General features: G+C 43.1%; 1 protein-coding gene across 1 annotated transcript in view; it reads left to right on the top strand.

Moving 5' to 3' along the window:
- Positions 1 to 13,848: 13,848 nt before the first annotated feature.
- The window catches only part of ALDH1L2 (aldehyde dehydrogenase 1 family member L2), a 58,408-nt gene continuing 49,981 nt past the window's right edge, over positions 13,849 to 22,275 (top strand). Inside the window, exon 1 of the mRNA XM_019961230.2 lies at positions 13,849 to 14,004. Within this exon, the coding sequence (XP_019816789.2) occupies positions 13,957 to 14,004 (48 nt within the window). The 5' untranslated portion in view covers positions 13,849 to 13,956. The remainder of the gene's footprint in view (positions 14,005 to 22,275) is intronic.

Below are 22,275 nucleotides of genomic sequence, written 5' to 3'. Positions count from 1 at the left end.
CACAATGTATCAGTGGTTATCAGTGTTCAGGGTGGTTGGTAGACATGACTACAAAGGGATAGGAGAAGGATGTTTTTGTGTATGGGGGAGTGTTTTGTGTATGGCAGGAATGCAACTGTTCTGTATTCTGGCTGTGGTGTTCCTTATACAAAATCCACACATATGTTAAAACTTACACAAGTGTACACCAAAAACAAAGTCAATTTTTACTTTATGTTAACATAGTGGTTAAATAAACAGGGTGAAATATATAGTCTTGACGAACTCCTTTTCCTATTTGTAACCAGTCTGTTTTTCCATGTCCAGTTCTAACTGTTGCTTCCTGACCTGCATACAAATTTCTCAAGAGGCAGATCAGGTGGTCTGGTATTCCCATCACTTTCAGAATTTTCCACAGTTTATTGTGATCCACACAGTCAAAGGCTTTGGCATAGTCAATAAAGCAGAAAGAGATGTTTTTCTGGAACTCTCTTGCTTTTTCCATGATCCAGCAGATGTTGGCAATTTGATCTCTGGTTCCTCTGCCTTCTCTAAAACCAGCTTGAACATCAGGAAGTTCATGGTTCACATATTGCTGAAGCCTGGCTTGGAAAATTTTGAGCATGACTTTACTAGCGTGTGAGATGAGTGCAATTGTGCAATAGTTTGAGCATTCTTTGGCATTGATTTCTTTGGGATTGGAATGAAAACTGACCTTTTCCAGTCCTGTGGCCACTGCTGAGTTTTCCAAATTTGCTGGCATATTGAGTGCAACACTTTCACAGCATCGTCTTTCAGGATTTGGAATAGCTCAACTGGAATCCCATCACCTCCACTAGCTTTGTTCATAGTGATGCTTTCTAAGGCCCACTTGACTTCACATTCCAGGATGTCTGGCTCTAGGTCAGTGATCACACCATCGTGATTATCTGGGTCGTGAAGATCTTTTTTGTACAGTTCTTCTGTGTATTCTTGCCATCTCTTCTTAATATCTTTTGCTTCTGTTAGGTTCATACTATTTCTGTCCTTTATCAAGCTCATCTTTGCATGAAATGTTCCTTTGGTATATCTGATTTTCTTGAAGAGATCCCTAGTCTTTCCCATTCCGTTGTTTTCCTCTATTTCTTTGCATTGATCACTGAAGAAGGCTTTCTTATCTCTTCTTGCTATTCTTTGGAACTCTGCGTTCAGATGTTTATATCTTTCCTTTTCTCCTTTGCTTTTCGCTTCTCTTCTTTTCACAGCTATTTGTAAGGCTCCCCAGACAGCCATTTTGCTTTTTTGCATTTCTTTTATATGGGAATGGTCTTGATCCCTGTCTCCTGTACAATGTCATGAACCTCATTCCATAGTTCATCAGGCACTGTATCTATCAGATCTAGGCCCTTAAATCTATTTCTCACTTCCACTGTATAATCATAAGGGATTTGATTTAGGTCATACCTGAATGGTCTAGTGGTTTTCCCTACTTTCTTCAATTTCAGTCTGAATTTGTCAATAAGGAGTTGATGGTCTGAGCCACAGTCAGCTCCTGGTCTTGTTTTTGCTGACTGTATAGAGCTTCTCCATCTTTGGCTGCAAAGAATATAATCAATTTGATTTTGGTGTTAGAAACACAAGCTGGAATCAAGATTGCCAGGAGAAATATCAATAACCTCAGATATGCAGATGATACCACTCTTATGGCAGAAAGTGAAGAGGAACTAAAAAGCCTCTTGATGAAAGTGAAAGTGGAGAGTGAAAAAGTTGGCTTCAAGCTCAACATTCGGAAAACGAAGATCATGGCATCCGGTCCCATCACTTTATGGGAAAGAGATGGGGAAACAGTGGAAACTATGTCAGACTTTATTTTTCTGGGCTCCAAAATCACTACAGATCGTGACTGAAGCCATGAAATTAAAAGACGCTTACTCCTTGGAAGGAAAGTTATGACCAACCTAGATAGCATATTCAAAAGCAGAGACATTAATTTGCCAACAAAGGTTCATCTAGTCAAGGCCATGGTTTTTCCTGTGGTCATGTATGGATGTGAGAGTTGGACTGTGAAGAAGGCTGAGTGCCAAAGAATTGATGCTTTTGAACTGTGGTGTTGGAGAAGACTCTTGAGAGTCCCTTGGACTGCAAGGAGAGCCAACCAGTCCGTTCTGAAGGAGATCAGCCCTGGGAATTCTTTGGAAGGAATGGTGCTACAGCTGAAACTCCAGTACTTTGGCCACCTCATGTGAAGAGTTGACTCATTGGAAAAGACTCTGATGCTGGGAGGGATTGGGGGCAGGAGGAGAAGGGGACGACAGAGGATGAGATGGCTGGATGGCATCACCGACTCGATGGACGTGAGTCTGAGTGAACTCTGGGAGTTGGTGATGGACAGGGATGCCTGGCATGCTGGGATTCATGGGGTCACAAAGAGTCGGACATGACTGAGCGACTGATCTGATCTGATCTGAACACAGTGGTGGGACTGGGGCCCTTGTGATGTCAGGTCTTGACTTTTCGCCATTTCTTTTCCATCTCTTGAACAGTTTTTGCTACCTTCTTTAAGTTGCATATACTAGTCCTTGGCAACTTTGGTCTCATATCAATATAATGTCAAATCTAGCCTAAGAGAGATAAAGAGCAGGTGGATTCTTTACCACTGTGCCATCTGGGAAGCCCCAATCATTAAGAGTCGGACACGACTGAGCGACTTCACTTTCACTTTTCACTTTCATGTGTTGGAGAAGGAAATGGCAACCTACTCCAGTGTTCTTGCCTGGAGAATCCCAGGGACGGCAGAGCCTGGTGGGCTACCATCTATGGAGTCACACAGAGTTGGACACGACTGAAGCGACTTAGCAGCAGCAGCAGCAGCTCAAAGGAAATTGTACAATGAATTGTTTTCTCTAATAAAGATGATTGTCAAAAGAGAGATTAAATTGGTGGGGGGTGAGAAACTCTGGGCTGGAAGAAGCACAAGCTGGTATCAAGATTGCCAGGAGAAATATCAATAACCTCAGATATGCAGATGACACCACCCTTATGGCAGAAAGTGAAGAGGAACTCAAAAGCCTCTTGATGAAAGTGAAAGTGCAGAGTGAAAAAGTTGGCTTAAAGCTCAACATTCAGAAAACGAAGATCATGGCATCTGGTCCCATCACTTCATGGGAAATAGATGGGGAAACAGTGGAAACAGTGTCAGACTTTATTTTGGGGGGCTCCGAAATCACTGCAGATGGTGATTGCAGCCATGAAATTAAAAGACGCTTAGTCCTTGGAAGGAAAGTTATGACCCACCTAGATAGCATATTCAAAAGCAGAGACATTACTTTGCCAACAAAGGTCCGTCTAGTCAAGGCTATGGTTTTTCCAGTAGTCATGTATGGATGTGAGAGTTGGACTGTGAAGAAGGCTGAATGCCAAAGAATTGATGCTTTTGAGCTGTGGTGTTGGAGAAGACTCTTGAGAGTCCCTTGGACTGCAAGGAGATCCAACCAGTCCATTCTAAAAGGAGATCAGTCCTGGGTGTTCTTCGGAAGGAAGGATGCTAAAGCTGAAACTCCAGTACTTTGGCCACCTCATGTGGAGAGTTGACTCATTGGAAAAAACTCTGATGCTGGGAGGGACTGGAGGCAGGAGGAGAAGGGGACGACAGAGGATGAGATGGCTGGATGGCATCACCGACTCGATGGACGTGAGTTTGAGTGAACTCCGGGAGTTGGTGATGGACAGGGAGGCCTGGTGTGCTGCAATTCATGAGGTTGCAAAGAGTCGAACACAACCTAGCGACTGAACTGAACTGAACTGGGAAGTTGAATGGTGATCATTTTGAAGGATAATGATTTACACAAGAAATTCTCTTGGCAGGAATATGGTTTGGAGAATCCCAGGAATCTGAAAAAAAGATTTCCCTGTCACCAAAATTTGAGATTCACAATGGTTTTAGGTGTATCCCTCATGATTTTTCTGTATCCAACTAGACAGCTCCACAGGAACCATAGGCATCTTATCAAATTTAACTCATTCACTAGTGAACTCATGATCTTCCATTCCAAAACCTGCTTCTCATTCTGTATGCAATCCATGTTTTAGTAAGTGGGTTCATTTCCTACAGAAGCACACTGTAGATATACCTTCTATCTCTTATTCTCATCCATCCATCAGTCACAGGGTTTAGTTGATTGTAATGATGTCTTTCAAATCAGTTCCTTCTTTTTCTTCCCACTGTAACAGAGATGACTTTTTTGACCTATTGCAGTTCTTCCTAAACAGCCTCTGGAGTCACCTACCACCTTCCATGCTGCAAACAAAAGCATTTTCTTAAAGTGCAGTGGAATTGCCCCCCACCCCCTGCACTGCTTAACTGTGCTTCAGTGAGGAAAAAGACCCAAATGTTGAATTACAGGATTGGTGATTTGATGTTTTTGCTCTTTATACATTTTGACATTTTACAATATTCAATACTGACTGTATGAAAAAGATTTAGCCCTTTTCATCACCTACTTAGCATGGTATACAAGCCCTACAAGACCCCACGCGGCCTTCCTGGCTTTGCCTACTCCCCCTGACCCCCATGAACACTCTGTAGCCCACTGGCTTACAAAATGAGCTTAACGAAGTCTCTTTTAGAAGTGCCTTGGAGGTCACAGCAGGAGATTGAGGGCTCTCCTTCACTCAGAAATGAAGTGAACCCATACCCCTGCCATTTATTTTTGAATATATTGGGGTTCTTCATAATATTTCCTTTAAAGAATACATTTTTGCCTCTAAATAAAAGTTTAACAGTCGTTATCTCATCTAGCCTTAAGAAAGTGTTTTCTGATCTTGCCCAGAGTTCTTTCTGTCCTTCATAACTTTCACTTGCTGTTTCTTGTACCACTGGTTCTCTTTCCACCTTTAGGAAAACTCTTTCACTTCAAAACTTATCTTTTAGAGTGGGAGGTCAAAGTGGGAAGAGTGTTAAATCTTCTGTGAAAATCCTCCCTTATGATGTGAAACTGAGCCAGTCACTCCTTTCTCTCTGTTCCTCACCCTCTATCCAGTCACCACATTCACTTACTTCTGTGTTCCATGAATATGTATTCCATGTGTCAAGAATTAGATTCCACATGCCTTGAAGCAACTAAACCTGTCCACTACAACAACTGAGCCCTCGCTCTAGAGACTGCAAGCCGCAATGACTGAGTTTGTCTGCTGCAGCTACTGAAACCTGCATGCCTAGAGCTCATGCTCTGCAACAAGAGAAGCCACTGCAGTGGAAGCCTCAGCACCGCAACTACAGAGTAGCCTGTGCTCACTGCAATTTAAGAAATTCTGCTCACAGCAAGGAAGACCCAGTGCAGCCAAAAATAAAATAAATGAATAAAAATTAAAAAAAAAGAATTATGCTGAATCCTGGGGTGCAAGGTGATCAGCATACTCACTAGACCTGAGTTAGATCTTCCTGCTTCATGTTTCCATGAAACCCTGTTTTCATCTTTTATAGCACTGATCACACTTTGCTTATTTGCCATCGTCTGCTGGACTATAAGCAGCATGAGGGAAGTGAATCATCTGTCTTCTCATCTCTCCATGCCCAGCTTCTACCACAGTACCTAGAACACAGTAGGTGCTCAGACATTATTTATTGAACACTTGCACTTAAATGGGACACAGTTTGGTAGGGGCGGACATGATAAAGCAGTATATTATTTATTTATTGCACAGAGATGACTGGTCAATGGCATCCCACTCCAGTACTCTTGCCTGGAAAATCCCATGGATGGAGGAGCCTGGAAGGCCGCAGTCCATGGGGTCGTTGAGGGTCGGGAACGACTGAGTGACTTCACTTTCACTTTTCACTTTCACGCATTGGAGAAGGAAATGGCAACCCACTCCAGTGTTCTTGCCTGGAGAATCCCAGGGATGGGGGAGCAAAGTGGGTTGCCGTCTATGGGGTCGCACAGAGTTGGACACGACTGAAGTGACTTAGCAGCAGCAGCAGTGGTCATTTCTACCCTAAGCAGTTCTCATATGATACTGTTTGCTTCTTTGGGCCATTTTTCTTGATGTCCCTGGCATTTTTTGATTGAATGTGGGAGAACAAATGAACAATTGCAAAGGTTTTGGATAATGTTATCTTTCTACAGAAAACATTGACCTTCTTTTCTGGCAGGCAGCTAAAGTAGGGCAGATTAGTTCATTACAGTGAGGGCTGAGCTCATGTGAATCGGGCTATGAGTTGCTCTGCTGCAGGAACAGGGACCCCTTCCGGGGTCCGAGAGTGGGCTCCTAACACTCAGAAAGGAATTGTCTGAGGAGAAAAACATGCTGACAAATCAAGAGACTTTATTAGGAAGGGGCACCTGGGCAGAGAACAGGGTAAAGGAATCCAGGAGAACTGCTGTGCCTTGTGGCTTGCAATCTCAAGTTTTATGGTGATGGGATTAGCTTTCGGGTTGTCTCTGGCCAATCATTCTGACTCAGGGTCCTTCCTGAATGCATGCATTGCTCAACCAAGATGGATTCCAGCGAGGTGGATTCTGGGAGGTTGGCAGGATATGTGGCATCTCCTTCTCACATTTCCTGAATTCTTCTGGTTGGTGATGACTTGTTAGTTCTGTGTTCCTTACCAGGACCTCCTATCCTAAACTAACTCATGCAAATGGTTACTATGTGCCTGGCCAGGATGGGCAGTTTCAGTCAGTGTTTCCCCTGATAGCTCCACCTCTAGATTGCACTCTTTCTAGGGAGATGTCTTTCATGAGTATCAGTTGAGAGGGATGAGATGTTTCCTAGACTCCCTCCTTCTAAGCAGATGTTCAACTCCAGTTTCCGGGTATTGAAAACACTGTTTTGCATTTTAGAAATTTTCTCCTTAGTTGTATAGCCTCTAATCCATGTATCTGAAGAATCAGCAAATATCTGAAACTGAAAACAAGTGTCAAGAGCTAAGTGCATTTCTGTATCTCCCTTACTGCTGAGATCTTGGCTCCTCACATTCTGGCTGCTCAAACTCCAGTTGTTCTCTCTACCCCCATGAAATTGCTGAAATCTGCTGGTTTCTCTGCCTTTTGACCTCTACTTTTTGCCTTTTGACCTCTACTCCAGTTCTTCCTGTTGTAGATCCCTGGGTTGGTGCTCTCAAGTATTTCTTTTATCATGAAATTAATTTCACTTGAATAATAATCAAACATTACTAATAATACCTGTTTTCAAGAGTGGGTTAATTAAAATGAGAATTTATAGTCAAAACACCATTCTAAAAATGAATAACATAGAGTATTCAGCAGCACAAATTAAGAATAAACACAGACGGCTATGTTTCCAAACAGTAAAAATGACTGCACATCAGTTTGAGTCAAAAAAACAGTCAAATAAAAGGAGAGTGAAAACTCACAGAATTTTATTCTAAAATCCTGAAGTTGACTGTGAAAGTAAAAATTTTAAATGCTTAAAAAATTTATAGATTATATGACTTGCAGTTTCATAAAATTATCAGTGAATGTGCTACCTACAATTTAACATTAAATAGATTGCTGGGCAACATATCATAATTGAACAAAGCCCCTGAAAGTCAGATGCCAGTCACAGAAGTAGACACTTACTGATGGCAAACTGAGTAAAGATTTCAGTGTGATATTCTAGAAGCCCAAGACCATAAACCACTCTTCCTATACACAGCTCTACACACAGAGCTTTGTGTGGAATCTCTTGGGTTTCCATTTGGCACATCTTCTATCACCTGATGTGTAAAATCAGTTCTGACATTTGCAAAAGGTTGTACCAATTACTATATTCACAAAAATGGCACAAAAGTGAATTCAACAGGTTATGCGTGTACATACTTCGTTTGCATCTTCAACAAAAACAAAAAGATATTCTAATACTAGAGAAGTGAAAAACACTAGGACCATGGGCTCTCTTGAGTAAACATCAGTGTCACACAAAGTTAGACAGGAATGGGGAAATATTGCCCAAGAAAAAAATTCTACTTTTAAAAATGAAACAAGTTTAAGGGAAATCAAGTTCGGCTATAGAGGCACAAGTCTTTCACATTTCTTTGAAATGTGTGATATCTTCTAATCTGTGTTCTTAAACTTCTGTTTTACAAAATCTGAAAAGAAAAAGACACAAGAAAGTAACACAATAGAGATTATATGAGACCACCATTATTAGAATCATTCTATATAATACTCATTTAAATTTGTCCTCATATTTACCCTCTCTAGTGCTCTTCACTCCATTTCTGAGCTTCCATCTAGTATTAATTTTCTTTCTGCCTGAAGACTATTCCATTCCTCCCAGCCTTCCCAACTTATCCAACAATTTTTTATTATTGCTTTTATATTTTCATGTATATATCTTGTTGATATATACATATATCTCCAAGACTTTATTATTGGTTTTGTTCATATGGTCAGTGTTTACTTAAATTCCCTCACGTATTTGCCTTTTTGTCAGTCTGGGCTTCCAAGTCAGTAATTTTTCTCTTACTTGAAGGACACTCTAATATTCCTTTTTGTATGTCTACTGATAACAAAGTCTCTCAAGTTTTTTATTTTAAAGTTTGCTTTATTTCATCTCCATTTTTGCCAGCAATAGGGTTCGATCCTTTGGTTGGGGTTCCCCTGGAGAAGGAAATGGTAACTCACTCCAGTATTCTTGCCTGGAACATCCCATGGACAGAGGAGCTTGGTGGGCTACAGTCCATGGGGTCGCAAAGAGTCAGACACGACTGAGCAACTGGGCACGCATGCAGAAAGTCTAGATTAGCGGGTGTTTTTAGTTTTTGTTTGTTTGTTAACCTCTCTAGTTGCATTTGGCTTCAGTTCAGTTCAGTTCATTCCAGGCGTTCAGTTGTGTCCGACTCTTTGCGACCCCGTGAATCACAGCACGCCAGGCATCCCTGTCCATCACCAGCTCCCGGAGTTCACTCAGACTCACGTCCATCGAGTCAGTGATGCCATCCAGCCATCTCATCCTCTGTCGTCCCCTTCTCCTCCTGCCCCCAATCCCTCCCAGCATCAGAGTCATTTCCAATGAGTCAACTCTTCACATGAGGTGGCCAAAGTACTGGAGTTAACTTCCAATTATAAAAAGAACTACATTTCTGGCTTTTATAGAGAAATTTTTAGGCATCATGTATGTTTTATTATATCTGTGTAAACATAAACTCATTTTCCAAAGTTGGGAACTGAAGTATATAACTATGGAATCTTCACTCAGGAAAAACCACACTCCTTGCTTATCCTCCCTGGTTCAGAATAATTCAAAATGAATATCAATATTTGGAAGTTTAAGAGAAGCAAGGAGTCACAAAATGCAGTCAGGGAAATGGGTTAAATTGTCAAGGGACAGAGAGTATCTAAACCAAAACCCTGGATGTTTGTTGCAATTCTCCAGGCTTTAAGAATGGTTCTTTTCTAGTATACATGTATACATATCTGTATAACTGAGTGGTTTTGCCATACATATGAAATTAACATTACATTGTACATAAACTACACTTCAATAATTTTTAAGTTATTTTTCTTTCCTTCTTACCTTCTTAAACACATGCATTCATTGATTTGTTCTCTCTTTCAACAAGTATTTTCTGAGCTCTGCTTAGTGCTAAGTACTGTAAATCCTGATAAATAAGGCATGGATTCAGCCTTCAAAGAGCTTCCAGGAGAGAAGATGAAAGGTACATAAATACCAGTAACTGACTGAGGCATCCTCAGTTCAGTTCAGTCGCTCAGTCGTGTCCAACTCTTTGCGACCCCATGAATCACAGCACGCCAGGCTTCCCTGTCCATCACCAACTCCCAGAGTTCACCCAGACTCACGTCCATCGAGTCAGTGATGCCATCCAGCCATCTCATCCTCTGTCATCCCCTTCTCCTCCTGCCCCCAACCCCTCCCAGCATCAGAGTCTTTTCCAGTGAGTCAACTCTTCGCATGAGACGGCCAAAGTACTGGAGTTTCAGCTTTAGCATCCTTACTTCCAAAGAAATCCTAGGGCTGATCTCCTTCAGAATGGACTGGTTGGATCTCCTTGGTGTCCAAGGGACTCTCAAGAGTCTTCTCCAACACCACAGTTCAAAAGCATCAATTCTTTGGCGCTCAGCCTTCTTCACAGTCCAACTCTCACATCCATACATGACCACAGGAAAAACCATAGCCTTGACTGGACAGACCTTTGTTGGCAAAGTAATGTCTCTGCTTTTGAATATGCTATCTAGGTTGGTCATAACTTTCCTTCCAAGGAGTAAGCGTCTTTTAATTTCATGGCCTCAGTCACCATCTGTGGTGATTTTGGAGCCCCCAAAAAATAAAGTCTGACACTGTTTCCACTGTTTCCCCATCTCTTTCCCATGAAGTGATGGGACCGGATGCCATGATCTTCGTTTTCTGAATGTTGAGCTTTAAGCCAACTTTTTCACTCTGCACTTTCACTTTCATCAAGAGGCTTTTTAGTTCCTCTTCACATTCTGCCTTAAGGGTGGTGTCATCTGCATATCTGAGGTTATTGATATTTCTCCCGGCAATCTTGATTCCAGCTTGTGCTTCTTCCAGTCTAGCATTTCTCATGATGTACTCTGTATATAAGTTAAATAAGCAGGGTGAAAATATGCAGCCTTGACATACTCCTTTTCCTATTTGGAACCACTCTGTTGTTCTATGTCCAGTTCTAACTGTTGCTTCCTGACCTGCATACAGATTTCTCAAGAGGCAGGGTCAGGTGGTCTGGTATTCCCATCTCTTGAAGAATTTTCCACAATATATTGTGATCCACACAGTCAAAGGCTTCCGCATAGCAATAAAGCAGAAATAGATGTTTTTCTGGAACTCTCTTGCTTTTTCCATGATCCAGCAGATGTTGGTAATTTGATCTCTGGTTCCTCTGCCTTTTCTAAAACCAGCTTGAACATCAGGAAGTTCACGGTTCATGTATTGCTGAAGCCTGGCTTGGAGAATTTTGAGCCTTACTTTACTAACGTGTGAGATGAGTGCAATTGTGCGGTAGTTTGAGCATTCTTTGGCATTGCCTTTCTTTGGGATGAGAATGAAAACTGACCTTTTCCAGTCCTGTGGCCACTGCTGAGTTTTCCAAATATGCTGAGGCATCCTAAGATGACCTAAATCAAATCCCTTATGGTTATACAGTGGAAGTGAGAAATAGATTTAAGGGACTAGATCTGAAAGATAGAGTGCCTGATGAACTATGGACGGAGGTTCGTGACAAGAATCAAGACCATCCCCAAGAAAAAGAAATGCAAAAAAGCAAAATGCCTGTCTGAGGAGACCTTACAAATAGCTGTGAAAAGAAGAGAAGAGAAAAGCAAAAGAGAAAGGGAAAGATTATGCAGAGTTCCAAAGAATAGCAAGGAGAGATAAGAAAGCCTTCCTCAGTGATCAAAGCAAAGAAATAGAGGAAAACAATAGAATGGGAAAAACTAGAGATATCTTCAAGAAAATTAGAGATACCAAGGGAAGATTTCATGCAAAGATGGGCACATTAAAGGACAGAAATGTTATGGACCTAACAGAAGCAGAAGATATTAAGAAAAGGTGGCAAGAACACACAGAAGAACTGTACAAAAAAGAGCTTCATGACCCCGATAATCACGATGGTGTGATCACTCACCTAGAGCCAGACATCCTGGAATATGAAGTCAAGTGGGCCTTAGGAAGCATCACTATGAAGAAAGCTAGTGGAGGTGATGGAATTCCAGTTGAGCTATTTCAAATCCTGAAAGATGATGCTGTGAAAGTGCTGCACTCAATATGCCAGCAAATTTGGAAAACTCAGCAGTGGCCATAGGACTGGAAAAGGTCAGTTTTCATTCCAATCCCAAAGAAAGGAATGCCAAAGAATGCTCAAACTACCACACAATTGCACTCATCTCACACGCTAGAAAAGTAATGCTCAAAATTCTCCAAACCAGGCTTCAGCAGTACATGAACCGTGAACTTCCAGCTGTTCAAGCTGGTTTTAGAAAAGGCAGAGGAACAAGAAATCAAACTGAGAACATCTGCTGGATCATTGAAAAAGCAAGAGAACTCCAGAAAAACATCTGCTTTATTGACTATGCCAAAGCCTTTGACTGTGTGGATCACAATAAACTGTGGGAAATTCTTCAAGAGATTGGAATACCAGAACACCTGACCTGCCTGGAGAAATCTGTATGCAGGTCAGGAAGCAACAGTTAGAACTGGACATGGAACAACAGACTGGTTCCAAATAGGTAAAGGAGTACATCAAGGCTGTATATTGTCACCCTGCTTATTTAACTCATATCATGAGAAACGTTGGGCTGGATGAAGCACAAGCTGGAATCAAGATTTCCAGGAGAAATATCAATAACCTCAGATATGCAGATGACACCACCCTTAAGGCAGAAAGTGAAGAACTAAAGAGCCTCTTGATGAAAGTGAAAGAGGAGAGTGAAAAAGTTGGCTTAAAGCTCAACATTCAGAAAACGAAGATCATGACATCCAGTCCCATCACTTCATGGGAAATAGATAGGAAAACGGTGTCAGACTTTATTTTTTGGGGCTCCAAAATCATTGCAGATGGTGATTGCAGCCATGAAATTAAAAGATGCTTACTCCTTGGAAGGAAAGTTATGACCAACCTAGACAGCATATTAAAAAGCAGAGACATTACTTTGCTAACAAATGTCCGTCTAGTCAATGGACCTTTGAGTTGTATGGATGTGAGAGTTGGACTACAAAGAAAGCTGAGCGCCGAAGAATTGATGCTTTTGAACTGTGGTGTTGGAGAAGACTCTTGAGAGTCCCTTGGACTGCAAGGAGATCCAGCCAGTCCATTCTAAAGGAGATCAGTCCTGAGTGTTCATTGGAAGGACTGATGTTTAAGCTGAACCTTCAACATCAACTGAAGCTGAAACTCCAATACTTTGTTTTGGCCACCTGATGTGAAGAGCTGACTCACCGGAAAAGACCCTAATGCTGGGGAAGATTGAGGGCAGGAGGGGAAGGGGACGACAGAGGATGAGATGGTTGGATGGCATCGCTGACTCAATGGACATGAGTTTGGGTAAACTCCGGGAGTGGTGATGGACAGGGAGGCCTGGGATGTTGCAGTTCATGGGGTGGCAAAGAGTCGGACACGACTGAGCGACTGAATTGAACTGAAGACATGCATAGGGAAAAATCTTTCCCAGTTCAGAGGAGTGAAAGATTACTTTGGGGATGTCAGGAGGTGGGGGAGGAAAAATAATCTGGAAAACATTTGTTTTCTCCAGGAGGCAACATTTGAGGTATACCTTTAAGCAGAGAAGGAATTTGGTCAGGCGGCAAATTTTCCTGGGAGGTATTGTCCAAGAAATCATAGACAAGTACTACATTCAGACTGAATTACAGGTGCAAAGGAATTGCAAGAAATAAGAGTAAATGCCAAACTACAGATGCCTTGAATGCCAGGCTAAGGAGTTGTGTTTGATACAGGTGTTCAACTAAAGCCTGCCTTGAGCATTTCTTCAGGGAGGTGAGGGGAAAGGACCCATCTATCTGTCTGTCGTCTATCAGGGATCATCTCTGTGCCAGGCCCTTTGTCAGGTGCTTTATACACAATCTCATTAAATGTTCTTATTAGACTACGAGGTAGGAATCGGGACCCTTACGTTGCGAAGGTGCCCCCACCCCTTACTTCCGTGGCTCCACGTTGTCTTTTCAGGACTGTGTTAAGGACATGAGTTGGGGTGTCAGATTGACCTTTAAGGCAGATCCTTATATACCTCAGAAGTGTGAGTAACTGGTAGAAGATCCCTCAACTAGTGAGGGTGGAACAGAGGCAGCCGCCAGAAGCCGTCCCTCTGGCTGGACACCAGGGCAGCTCCGGGAGATCAGCGCACGCCCCGCCCCGTCGCACGGGATTGGCCGCGGGAGCCCGGCCAGGCGAGGGGGCGGGGTCGTAACGGGGGTCCCGGGACTCGCCGGGGACCCGGAGGCTGCAGGCCGAGTCTGGGCTGAGTTGCTCCCGGGCTGCCCGCGCGAGCGCTCCTTTCCAGCATGTTGTGGCGGGGCGGCCAGGCGCTCAGGCGCTTCTCCACCGGCCGGGTGAGTTCGCCCGGGCGAGCGTCCCGGCTCTCACCCGGGGGCTGCTTTCCAGATTCGGGGTGGGCCGGGCGGCGGGGCTAGGGTGGGCAGCTGTTTACTTTGCAAGACAACGTTTGTTTGTTTGTTTTAAACTGGTAGAGTGGAGGTAAAGGTCGTAGGAGGGTCCCGAATGGGCTTGTCGAACGAGCCTTTGTCCTCTAGCGGGAGGGGCTGAGGATGTCTGTCTGGGATTGACAGGGTGGAAACAGTCAATCGACCAGGGGCACAGAATCGGCTTCCTTTCAGCTTTCATTTCAATGCTGAGACCCCTGCCTGGTTACGAGATGGAGCGGAGGTCCAGGACCGAGTCCACCTCTTGGAGGAGAGTGGCATCAAGTCGACCGGGTCCTCCTCCGCAGCCCGACAGGTGTCAGCGCTCCCGATGGGCATGCAGTGCCCATTCACACAATGGCAGTCCCAGCCGGTGACTGCCAGCTCATTATTCCGGAGCTGCAGATGGCAAGCTTTCTACGATTACCAGGCGCTGCAGAAGCAGCCACCCTGGAATACTGGTAAACAATGATGCAAGAACAGAGCCCTGGCCTGGCCCGGCCCGGCGCCTTGGAATTGCATCAGCTTCTCCAGCGATGAAATGAAGGCGGACACGTTGCATGTGGGGCTGACTTCAGCACTTCAGGGGGCCTGGGGAAGAGATGCATCTATGCATCTAGGCAGAGTCCGAGCTGTTAAGGGAAGAAAACAGATCCATCCCATGTACCTCATCTCTTTTATAGGAAGTGCATGTTTGCTGTGTTATAAAAGAGTTGGCATTTTGATTCCTCTTCTCTGCTAGAGTCATGTGTGCATGTGTACCTATCCAGATATTAAAAAAAAAAAAAAAAAAACTTGGAGCAGAGAGGTCTTGAGTCGCATCCAGAACTGGCCAAAAGTTGCATAAATGGGAAAGCTTTGGTCTCCCAGACAGCCACAAGTAATGAGAATTCACTTTATCCCATGCTGCCAGTTCTAGTTATTTTTGTAATAAGGGGAAAGAGACCTGTTGTGGCAAAGACTTTGCTGTTTTTCCTTTGCAGTGCTCTGGACTCCTCCTTAGCTCTCTCTTGCTACGTGGCACATGGGAATCTGTGTTGAATGGTACAGAGAGCAAGGGGCTTGTGTTTGCCTGTTTCATTGGCCTCCTCTGTCAACATCTTTAATTGTCTTTTTTGGAAGCAGACAGGATTCTTGAAGGATGAAAAGATGTCAATAGTGGGATTATATAAGCTTTCAGTAATAAAAGATGAACATCCCAGGTAGCAAATGGCATAAACAAAAACACCCAAGTGGGCAAGCACCAGGCATGGTCCGAGGTCAGGTGCCTGAGTCTGTCTCCAGGAATACATGTGGGAGAGCTGTGCCATATGGCTGGGGAGAAGGCAAGTTCTTCAGTGGCCAAAAGGAGAACATGGAATATTAGGTGTTGCATTTGGGGTGTTTTACTCTGTAGAAGATGGAGATCCATCCTTTAGACTGTATTCTATAAGAATTGTTTTAAATCAAACACGGCTGATAGGAGTGCAAAATGGTACAGTCACTTTGGACAACTGACCTTTTTTTTATAAAGGTAAACATACACCTATGACATGACCCAGCAATTGCCCTCAGAGGTATTTACCCTAAAGAAATGAAATCTTATGTTCATTGGAATATCTATTTATGGATGCTTGTTGTTGTTGTTGTTCAGTCACTCAGTCATGTCAGACTCCCTTCGACCCCATGGACTGCGGCACTCCAGGCTTCCCGGTCCTGTCCTGGATGTTTACAGAGGCTTTCTTCATAATTATCTATTTAAATGTCTTTCAGTTGGTGTCAAGATAAGCAAACTGTGGTATATCTATCCATATGGTAGACTCTTACTCAGAAAAAAAAAATGTAATGAACTATTGATAAAAACAATAGGGATGAAGCTCAAATATGTATGCTAAATGTAAGAAGATAAACCCAAAGTGTTTCATATTTATATGGGTCCTCAGGTGGTTCAGTGGTAAAGAATCCCTCTGCCAGTACAGGAGACATGGGTTCAATCCCTGGATCAGGAAGATCCCCTCAGGCCACCCACTGCAATATTCTTGCCTGGAAAATCCCATGGACAGAGGAGCCTAGCAGGCTAGAGTCCGTGGTGTTACACAGAGTTGGACACGAATGAGCAACTGAGCACATATCATGCCACATTCATCTGACACTTTGGAGAGAGTGAACTATAGTGATAGAAAAAAAGACCAGTGATTATCAGGGGTTGGAGTTAGGGGGAGGGAGGGACTGTAGAGGGACAGAATGGAATTTGGCGAGATGATAGAATTGTTTTATATCTTGATTGTAGCAGGAGTTACATGACTGTATGATTGTCCAAACTCACAGAATTTTACTCTGAAAATGGTGTTTTATTGTATATACATTGTCAGTTCAGTTCAGTTCAGTCACTCAGTCATGTCCGACTCTGCGACCCCATGAATCGCAGCACACCAGGCCTCCCTGTCCACCACCAACTCCCAGAGTTCACCCAGACTCACCTCCATCGAGTCAGTGATGCCATCCAGCCATCTCATCCTCTGTCGTCCCCTTCTCTTCTTGCCCTCAATCCCTCCCAGCATCAGAGTCTTTTCCAGTGAGTCAACTCTTCGCATGAGGTGGCCAAAGTACTGGAGTTTCAGCTTTAGCATCATTCCTTCCAAAGAAATCCTAGGGCTGATCTCCTTTAGAATGGACTGGTTGGCTCTCCTTGCAGTCCAAGGGACTCTCAAGAGTCTTCTCCAATACCACAGTTCAAAAGCATCAATTCTTCAGCACTCAGCCTTCTTCACAGTCCAACTCTCACATCCATACATGACCACAGGAAAAACCATTGTCTTGACTAGATGAACCTTTGTTGGCAAAGTAATGTCTCTGCTTTTGAATATGCTATCTAGGTTGGTCATAACTTTCCTTCCAAGGAGTAAGTGTTTTTTAATTTCATGGCTGCAGTCACCATCTGTGGTGATTTTGAGCCCAAAAAAATAAAGTCTGACACTGTTTCCACTGTTTCCCCATCTCTTTCCCATGAAGTGATGGGACCGGATGCCACGATCTTCGTTTTCTGAATGTTGAGCTTTAAGCCAACTTTTTCACTCTGCACTTTCACTTTCATCAAGAGGCTTTTTAGTTCCTCTTCACATTCTGCCATAAGGGTGGTGTCATCTGCATATCTGAGATTATTGATATTTCTCCTGGCAATCTTGATTCCAGCTTGTGTTTCTTCCAGTCCAGCGTTTCTCATGATGTACTCTGCATATAAGTTAAATAAGCAGGGTGACAATATACAGCCTTGACGTACTCCTTTTCCTATTTGGAACCAGTCTGTTGTTCCATGTCCAGTTCTAACTGTTGCTTCCTGACCTGCATACAGATTTCTCAAGAGGCAGGGTCAGGTGGTCTGGTATTCCCATCTCTTGAAGAATTTTCCACAGTTTATTGTGATCCACACAGTCAAAGGCTTCGGCATAGTCAATAAAGCAGAAACAGATGTTTTTCTGGAACTCTCTTGCTTTTTCCATGATCCAGCAGATGTTGGCAATTTGATCTCTGGTTCCTCTGCCTTTTCTAAAACCAGCTTGAACATCAGGAAGTTCATGGTTCACATATTGCTGAAGCCTGGCTTGGAGAATTTTGAGCATTACTTTGCTAGCGTGTGAGATGAGCACAATTGTGCGGTAGTTTGAGCATTCTTTGGCATTGCCTTTCTTTGGGATGAGAATGAAAACTGACCTTTTCCGGTCCTGTGGCCACTGCTGAGTTTTCCAAATTTGCTGGCATATTGAGTGCAGCACTTTCACAGCATCATCTTTCAGGATTTGAAATAGCTCAACTGGAATTCCATCACCTCCACTGTAGTGATGCTTTCTAAGGCCCACTTGACATCACATTCCAGGATGTCTGGCTCTAGGTCAGTGATCACACCATCGTGATTATCTGAGTCATGAAGATCTTTTTTATACATTGTACCTTCATCTTAAAAAACTTTTTAAAATCACACAGGACTTTTGAGTTTGTATTAAACCAGAATCAAGGAAGAATGAAAAAAAAAAAATCTCTCAGAATTTAATAAAATCCAAGGAGAAAATTTACTTAAAACACTTCCTGGCATAATTAATTCTCTGTCTTAAAGAAATGGCCTTACAGTTATTTAATGATCTCAGCTTAATGATATGGCTGGATCTTTTTAAATAGTGCAACTATCAGTTCAGTCGCTCAGTCGTGTCTGACTCTTTGGGACCCCATGAATCGCAGCACGCCAGGCCTCCCTGTCCATCACCAACTCCCAGAGTTTACCCAAACTCACGTCCATCGAGTCGGTGATGCCATCCAGCCATCTCATCCTCTGTTGTCCCCTTCTCCTCCTGCCCCCAATCCCTCCCAGCATCAGAGTCTTTTCCAATGAGCCAACTATTCGCATGAGGTGGCCAAAGTATTGGAGTTTCAGCTTTAGCATCAGTCCTTCCAAAGAACACCCAGGACTGATCTCCTTTAGGAGGGACTGGTTGGATCTCCTTGCAGTCCAAGGGACTCTCAAGAGTCTTCTCCAACACCACAGTTCAAAAGCACCAATTCTTCAGCACTCAGCTTTCTTCACAGTCCAACTCTCACTGTATCTAGCAATAAAACCCTTGTCAATGAGCTATTATTGTCCACCTCCAGTATCTTGCCTGGCTGACTGCTTCTTAATTTCTCCCAATGACGGGGGCTACTTAGGCATTATATTTATTTGGCAACCTGTTACTTAGCTCCTCTGCCAGTGTCTGAGACAAGCATGACTGGTGCTCTGGGTTCAGGACTTGGGGTTACTTTATGATCCATTTCAAGAGGACCCTTCCCTGCTTCTTAGAACCAAGTACTGACTTTACATCCTAGTTCTAGCAACTAGGTCCTTGACTTGTTTCTTTATTGCATGACCCTCTGCTTTGGTGTCTAGTTTAATTTAGGACCCTCAAATTCAACTTCAAACCACATTAAATTATATATTATGTACTGAGCACTTATATATATTATGTACTGTCTAAATCCTGAAGAAATAATAATAAATACCATTGGTCTAGGACTTTATATGCAACAGGTACTGTTACAAATGCTTTGCATATACTCATTTAGTCTTCATAACATCTCAGTGAGGTAAGTAATATTAATATGCTCATTTTACAAAACAGGAAACTGAGATGCAGAGAAGTTAAAAAACTTTTTCAGAGTCTCATAGCCAAAAAAGAAGGAAAAAAAAGAAGAGATAAATAGTCCCTGCTTTCAAGGAGTTCATAGATTACTAGGACAAATGATTAAACTTGCCTTTAGGTAAAGAATAATAACAAAATGGAAATACAAATGGGGAATAAAATACGAATAGGCATTCAACCAAACTAGGACAGGGACTCTTCTGGTTGCCTTTAGCGTAGGAATCCCAAACAAAAATGCCCACAGAGGCCACACAGGTAAGACGAATGAGGCATTTGGGCTGGACTGAGTAAACCACATTCAGAGTTGAAGGACAGCATCCCCTGGTCAGCTCCAGCTGACCATTGCCACTTGGAAATGTTGATCATGGTTGACAAGCCTCCTGATTTTTAAAGAGAAGTCAGAAATTCAGCCTGCTAATGCAAAACCTCCCAAAAATCTTATCATAGTTCTTTTACTAATGTTCTGTGGGCCAAATATAATCCTCTTGTCAGGTCACTGATTTGCAGCCCCTACCATGCAACAGGGAGCTTCCCTGATAGTTCAGTTGTTACAGAATCCTCCTGCAATGCAGGAGACCCTGATTCAATTCCTGGGTCAGGAAGATCCCCTGGAGAAGGGATAGGCTACCCACTCCGGTATTCTTGGGCTTCCCTGGTGGGTCAGCTGGTAAAAAATCCGCCTGCAATGTGGGAGACCTGGGTTCTATCTCTAGGTTGGGAAGATCCACCTGGAGAAGGGAAAGGCCACCCACTCCAGTATTCTGGCCTGGAGAATTCCACGGACTGTACAGTCCATGGGGTCACAAAGAGTCAGACATGACTGAGCGACTTTCACTTCACTTCACCACGCAATAGTCCTGTACAGATGTGAGAGTTGGATAATGAAGAAGGCTGAGTGCCCAAAAGTTGATGATTTTGATTTATGGTGCTTGAGAAGGTTCTTGAGAGTCCTTTGCACAGTAAGATTAATTCAGTCAATCCAAAAAGAAATCAACCCTGAATATTTATTGGAAGGACTGTTGCTGAAGCTCTAATACTTTGGCCATTTGATGCCAAGAGCTGACTCTTTGGAAAAGACCCTGGTGCTGGGAAAGATTGAGGGCAGGAGGAGAAGGAGAAGACAGAGGATGAGATGGTTGGATGGCATCACCGATTCAGATGTAACAGATTCTGCTGGACTCCCCATTTTTATTTTAAGGATTTTATTTTAAGAGTAGATGTCATCCATCAGCTTTAAAAAATGTGAACCTCTGCTCTGTATCCCAGTTTTGCTGACAACACTGTACATTGATACCATACTTCCTCGTTGTAAAGTCAAACTTTTGTGGTACATCCTCTCATGCTTCTGCAAATCCTAATAAATTCTGACTATGACAAACAAACAAAACAAGCACTGAGAGTATCTCAAAGAATGTCCTCTGGTCACCAGCCTTCACCCTTTAACAAATGATAACTGTCTCCCATGTCAGGACCACCATGGTAATCCATTAGAAAGTCTGATGAAACTGTATCCCATAACTGACCTGTCAAACTATTGCCAAATTTTTCTTTAAAAAAAAAAAGAAAAGATGGGAGGAGGAAGACCATCAACACAGGAAAGCAATAGAAGTACATCTGCTGAAGTGAAATAGATCTGAGTTTGAATCCTGCCTTTACTCCTTATTATTATTGGACATGGAACAACAGACTGGTTCCAAATAGGAAAAGGAGTATGTCAAGGCTGTATATTGTCACCCTGCTTATTTAACTTATATGCAGAGTATATCATGAGAAACACTGGACTGGAAGAAACACAAGCTGGAGTCAAGATTGCCGGGAGAAATATCAATAATCTCAGATATGCAGATGACACCACCCTTATGGCAGAAAGTGAAGAGGAACTAAAAAGCCTCTTGATGAAGGTGAAAGTGGAGAGTGAAAAAGTTGGCTTAAAGCTGAACATCCAGAAAATGAAGATCATGGCATCCGGTCCCATCACTTCATGGGAAATAGATGGAGAAACAGTGGAAACAGTGTCAGACTTTATTTTTTTGGGTTCCAAAATCACTGCAGATGGTGACTGCAGCCATGAAATTGGAAGGAAAGTTATGACCAACCTAGATAGCATATTCAAAAGCAGACACATTACTATGCCAACAAAGGTTCGTCTAGTCAAGGCTATGGTTTTTCCTGTGGTCATGTATGGATGTGAGAGTTAGACTGTGAAGAAGGCTGAGCGCCCAAGAATTGATGCTTTTGAACTGTGGTGTTGGAGAAGACTCTTGAGAGTCCCTTGGACTGCAAGGAGATCCAACCAGTCCATTCTGAAGGAGATCAGCCCTGGGATTTCTTTTGAAGGAATGATGCTAAAGCTGAAACTCCAGTACTTTGGCCACCTTATGCGGAGAGTTGACTCATTGGAAAAGACTCTGATGCTGGGAGGGATTAGGGGCAGGAGGAGAAGGGGACGACAGAGGATGAGATGGCTGGATGGCATCACTGACTCGATGGACATGAGTCTGGGTGAACTCCGGGAGTTGATGATAGACAGGGAGGCCTGGTGTGCTGCGATTCATGGGGTCGCAAAGAGTCAGACATGACTGAGTGATTGATCTGATCTGAGATGATTATTATTATTATCTGTGGCCAGGTTACTTAACTTCCCTGAGTCCTGTTTTCTCATTTGTAAAATGGATCACAGTGAGTCTTAATGATGTATGATAAGGATTTGATACATTTTTTTAATTAGTGAAAGGGGTTCAATAGAGTGCCTGCCTCATGGTACACTCCCATAGGAAAGGTTCATTATCATCGTTTTTATTTACCTGGGTATTACTTGTAGTATAATAAGAATACTAGCTGACATTTCAGTTCAGTTCAGTTCAGTTCAGTCGCTCAGTCATGTCTGACTCTTTGCGACCCCATGGACTGCAGCACGCCCTGTCCATCACCAACTTCCGGAGTTTACTCAAACTCATGTCCATCGAATTGGTGATGCCATCCAACCATCTGATCCTCTGTTGTCCCATTCTCCTCCTGCCTTCAGTCATTCCCA

This window comes from Bos indicus, chromosome 5 (genome assembly GCF_029378745.1).
Source record: "Bos indicus isolate NIAB-ARS_2022 breed Sahiwal x Tharparkar chromosome 5, NIAB-ARS_B.indTharparkar_mat_pri_1.0, whole genome shotgun sequence".
In the NCBI taxonomy this organism is placed as follows: domain Eukaryota; kingdom Metazoa; phylum Chordata; class Mammalia; order Artiodactyla; family Bovidae; genus Bos; species Bos indicus.
Note: the sequence above shows the minus strand (reverse complement) of the source record. Positions and strands in the feature narration are given on the sequence as shown.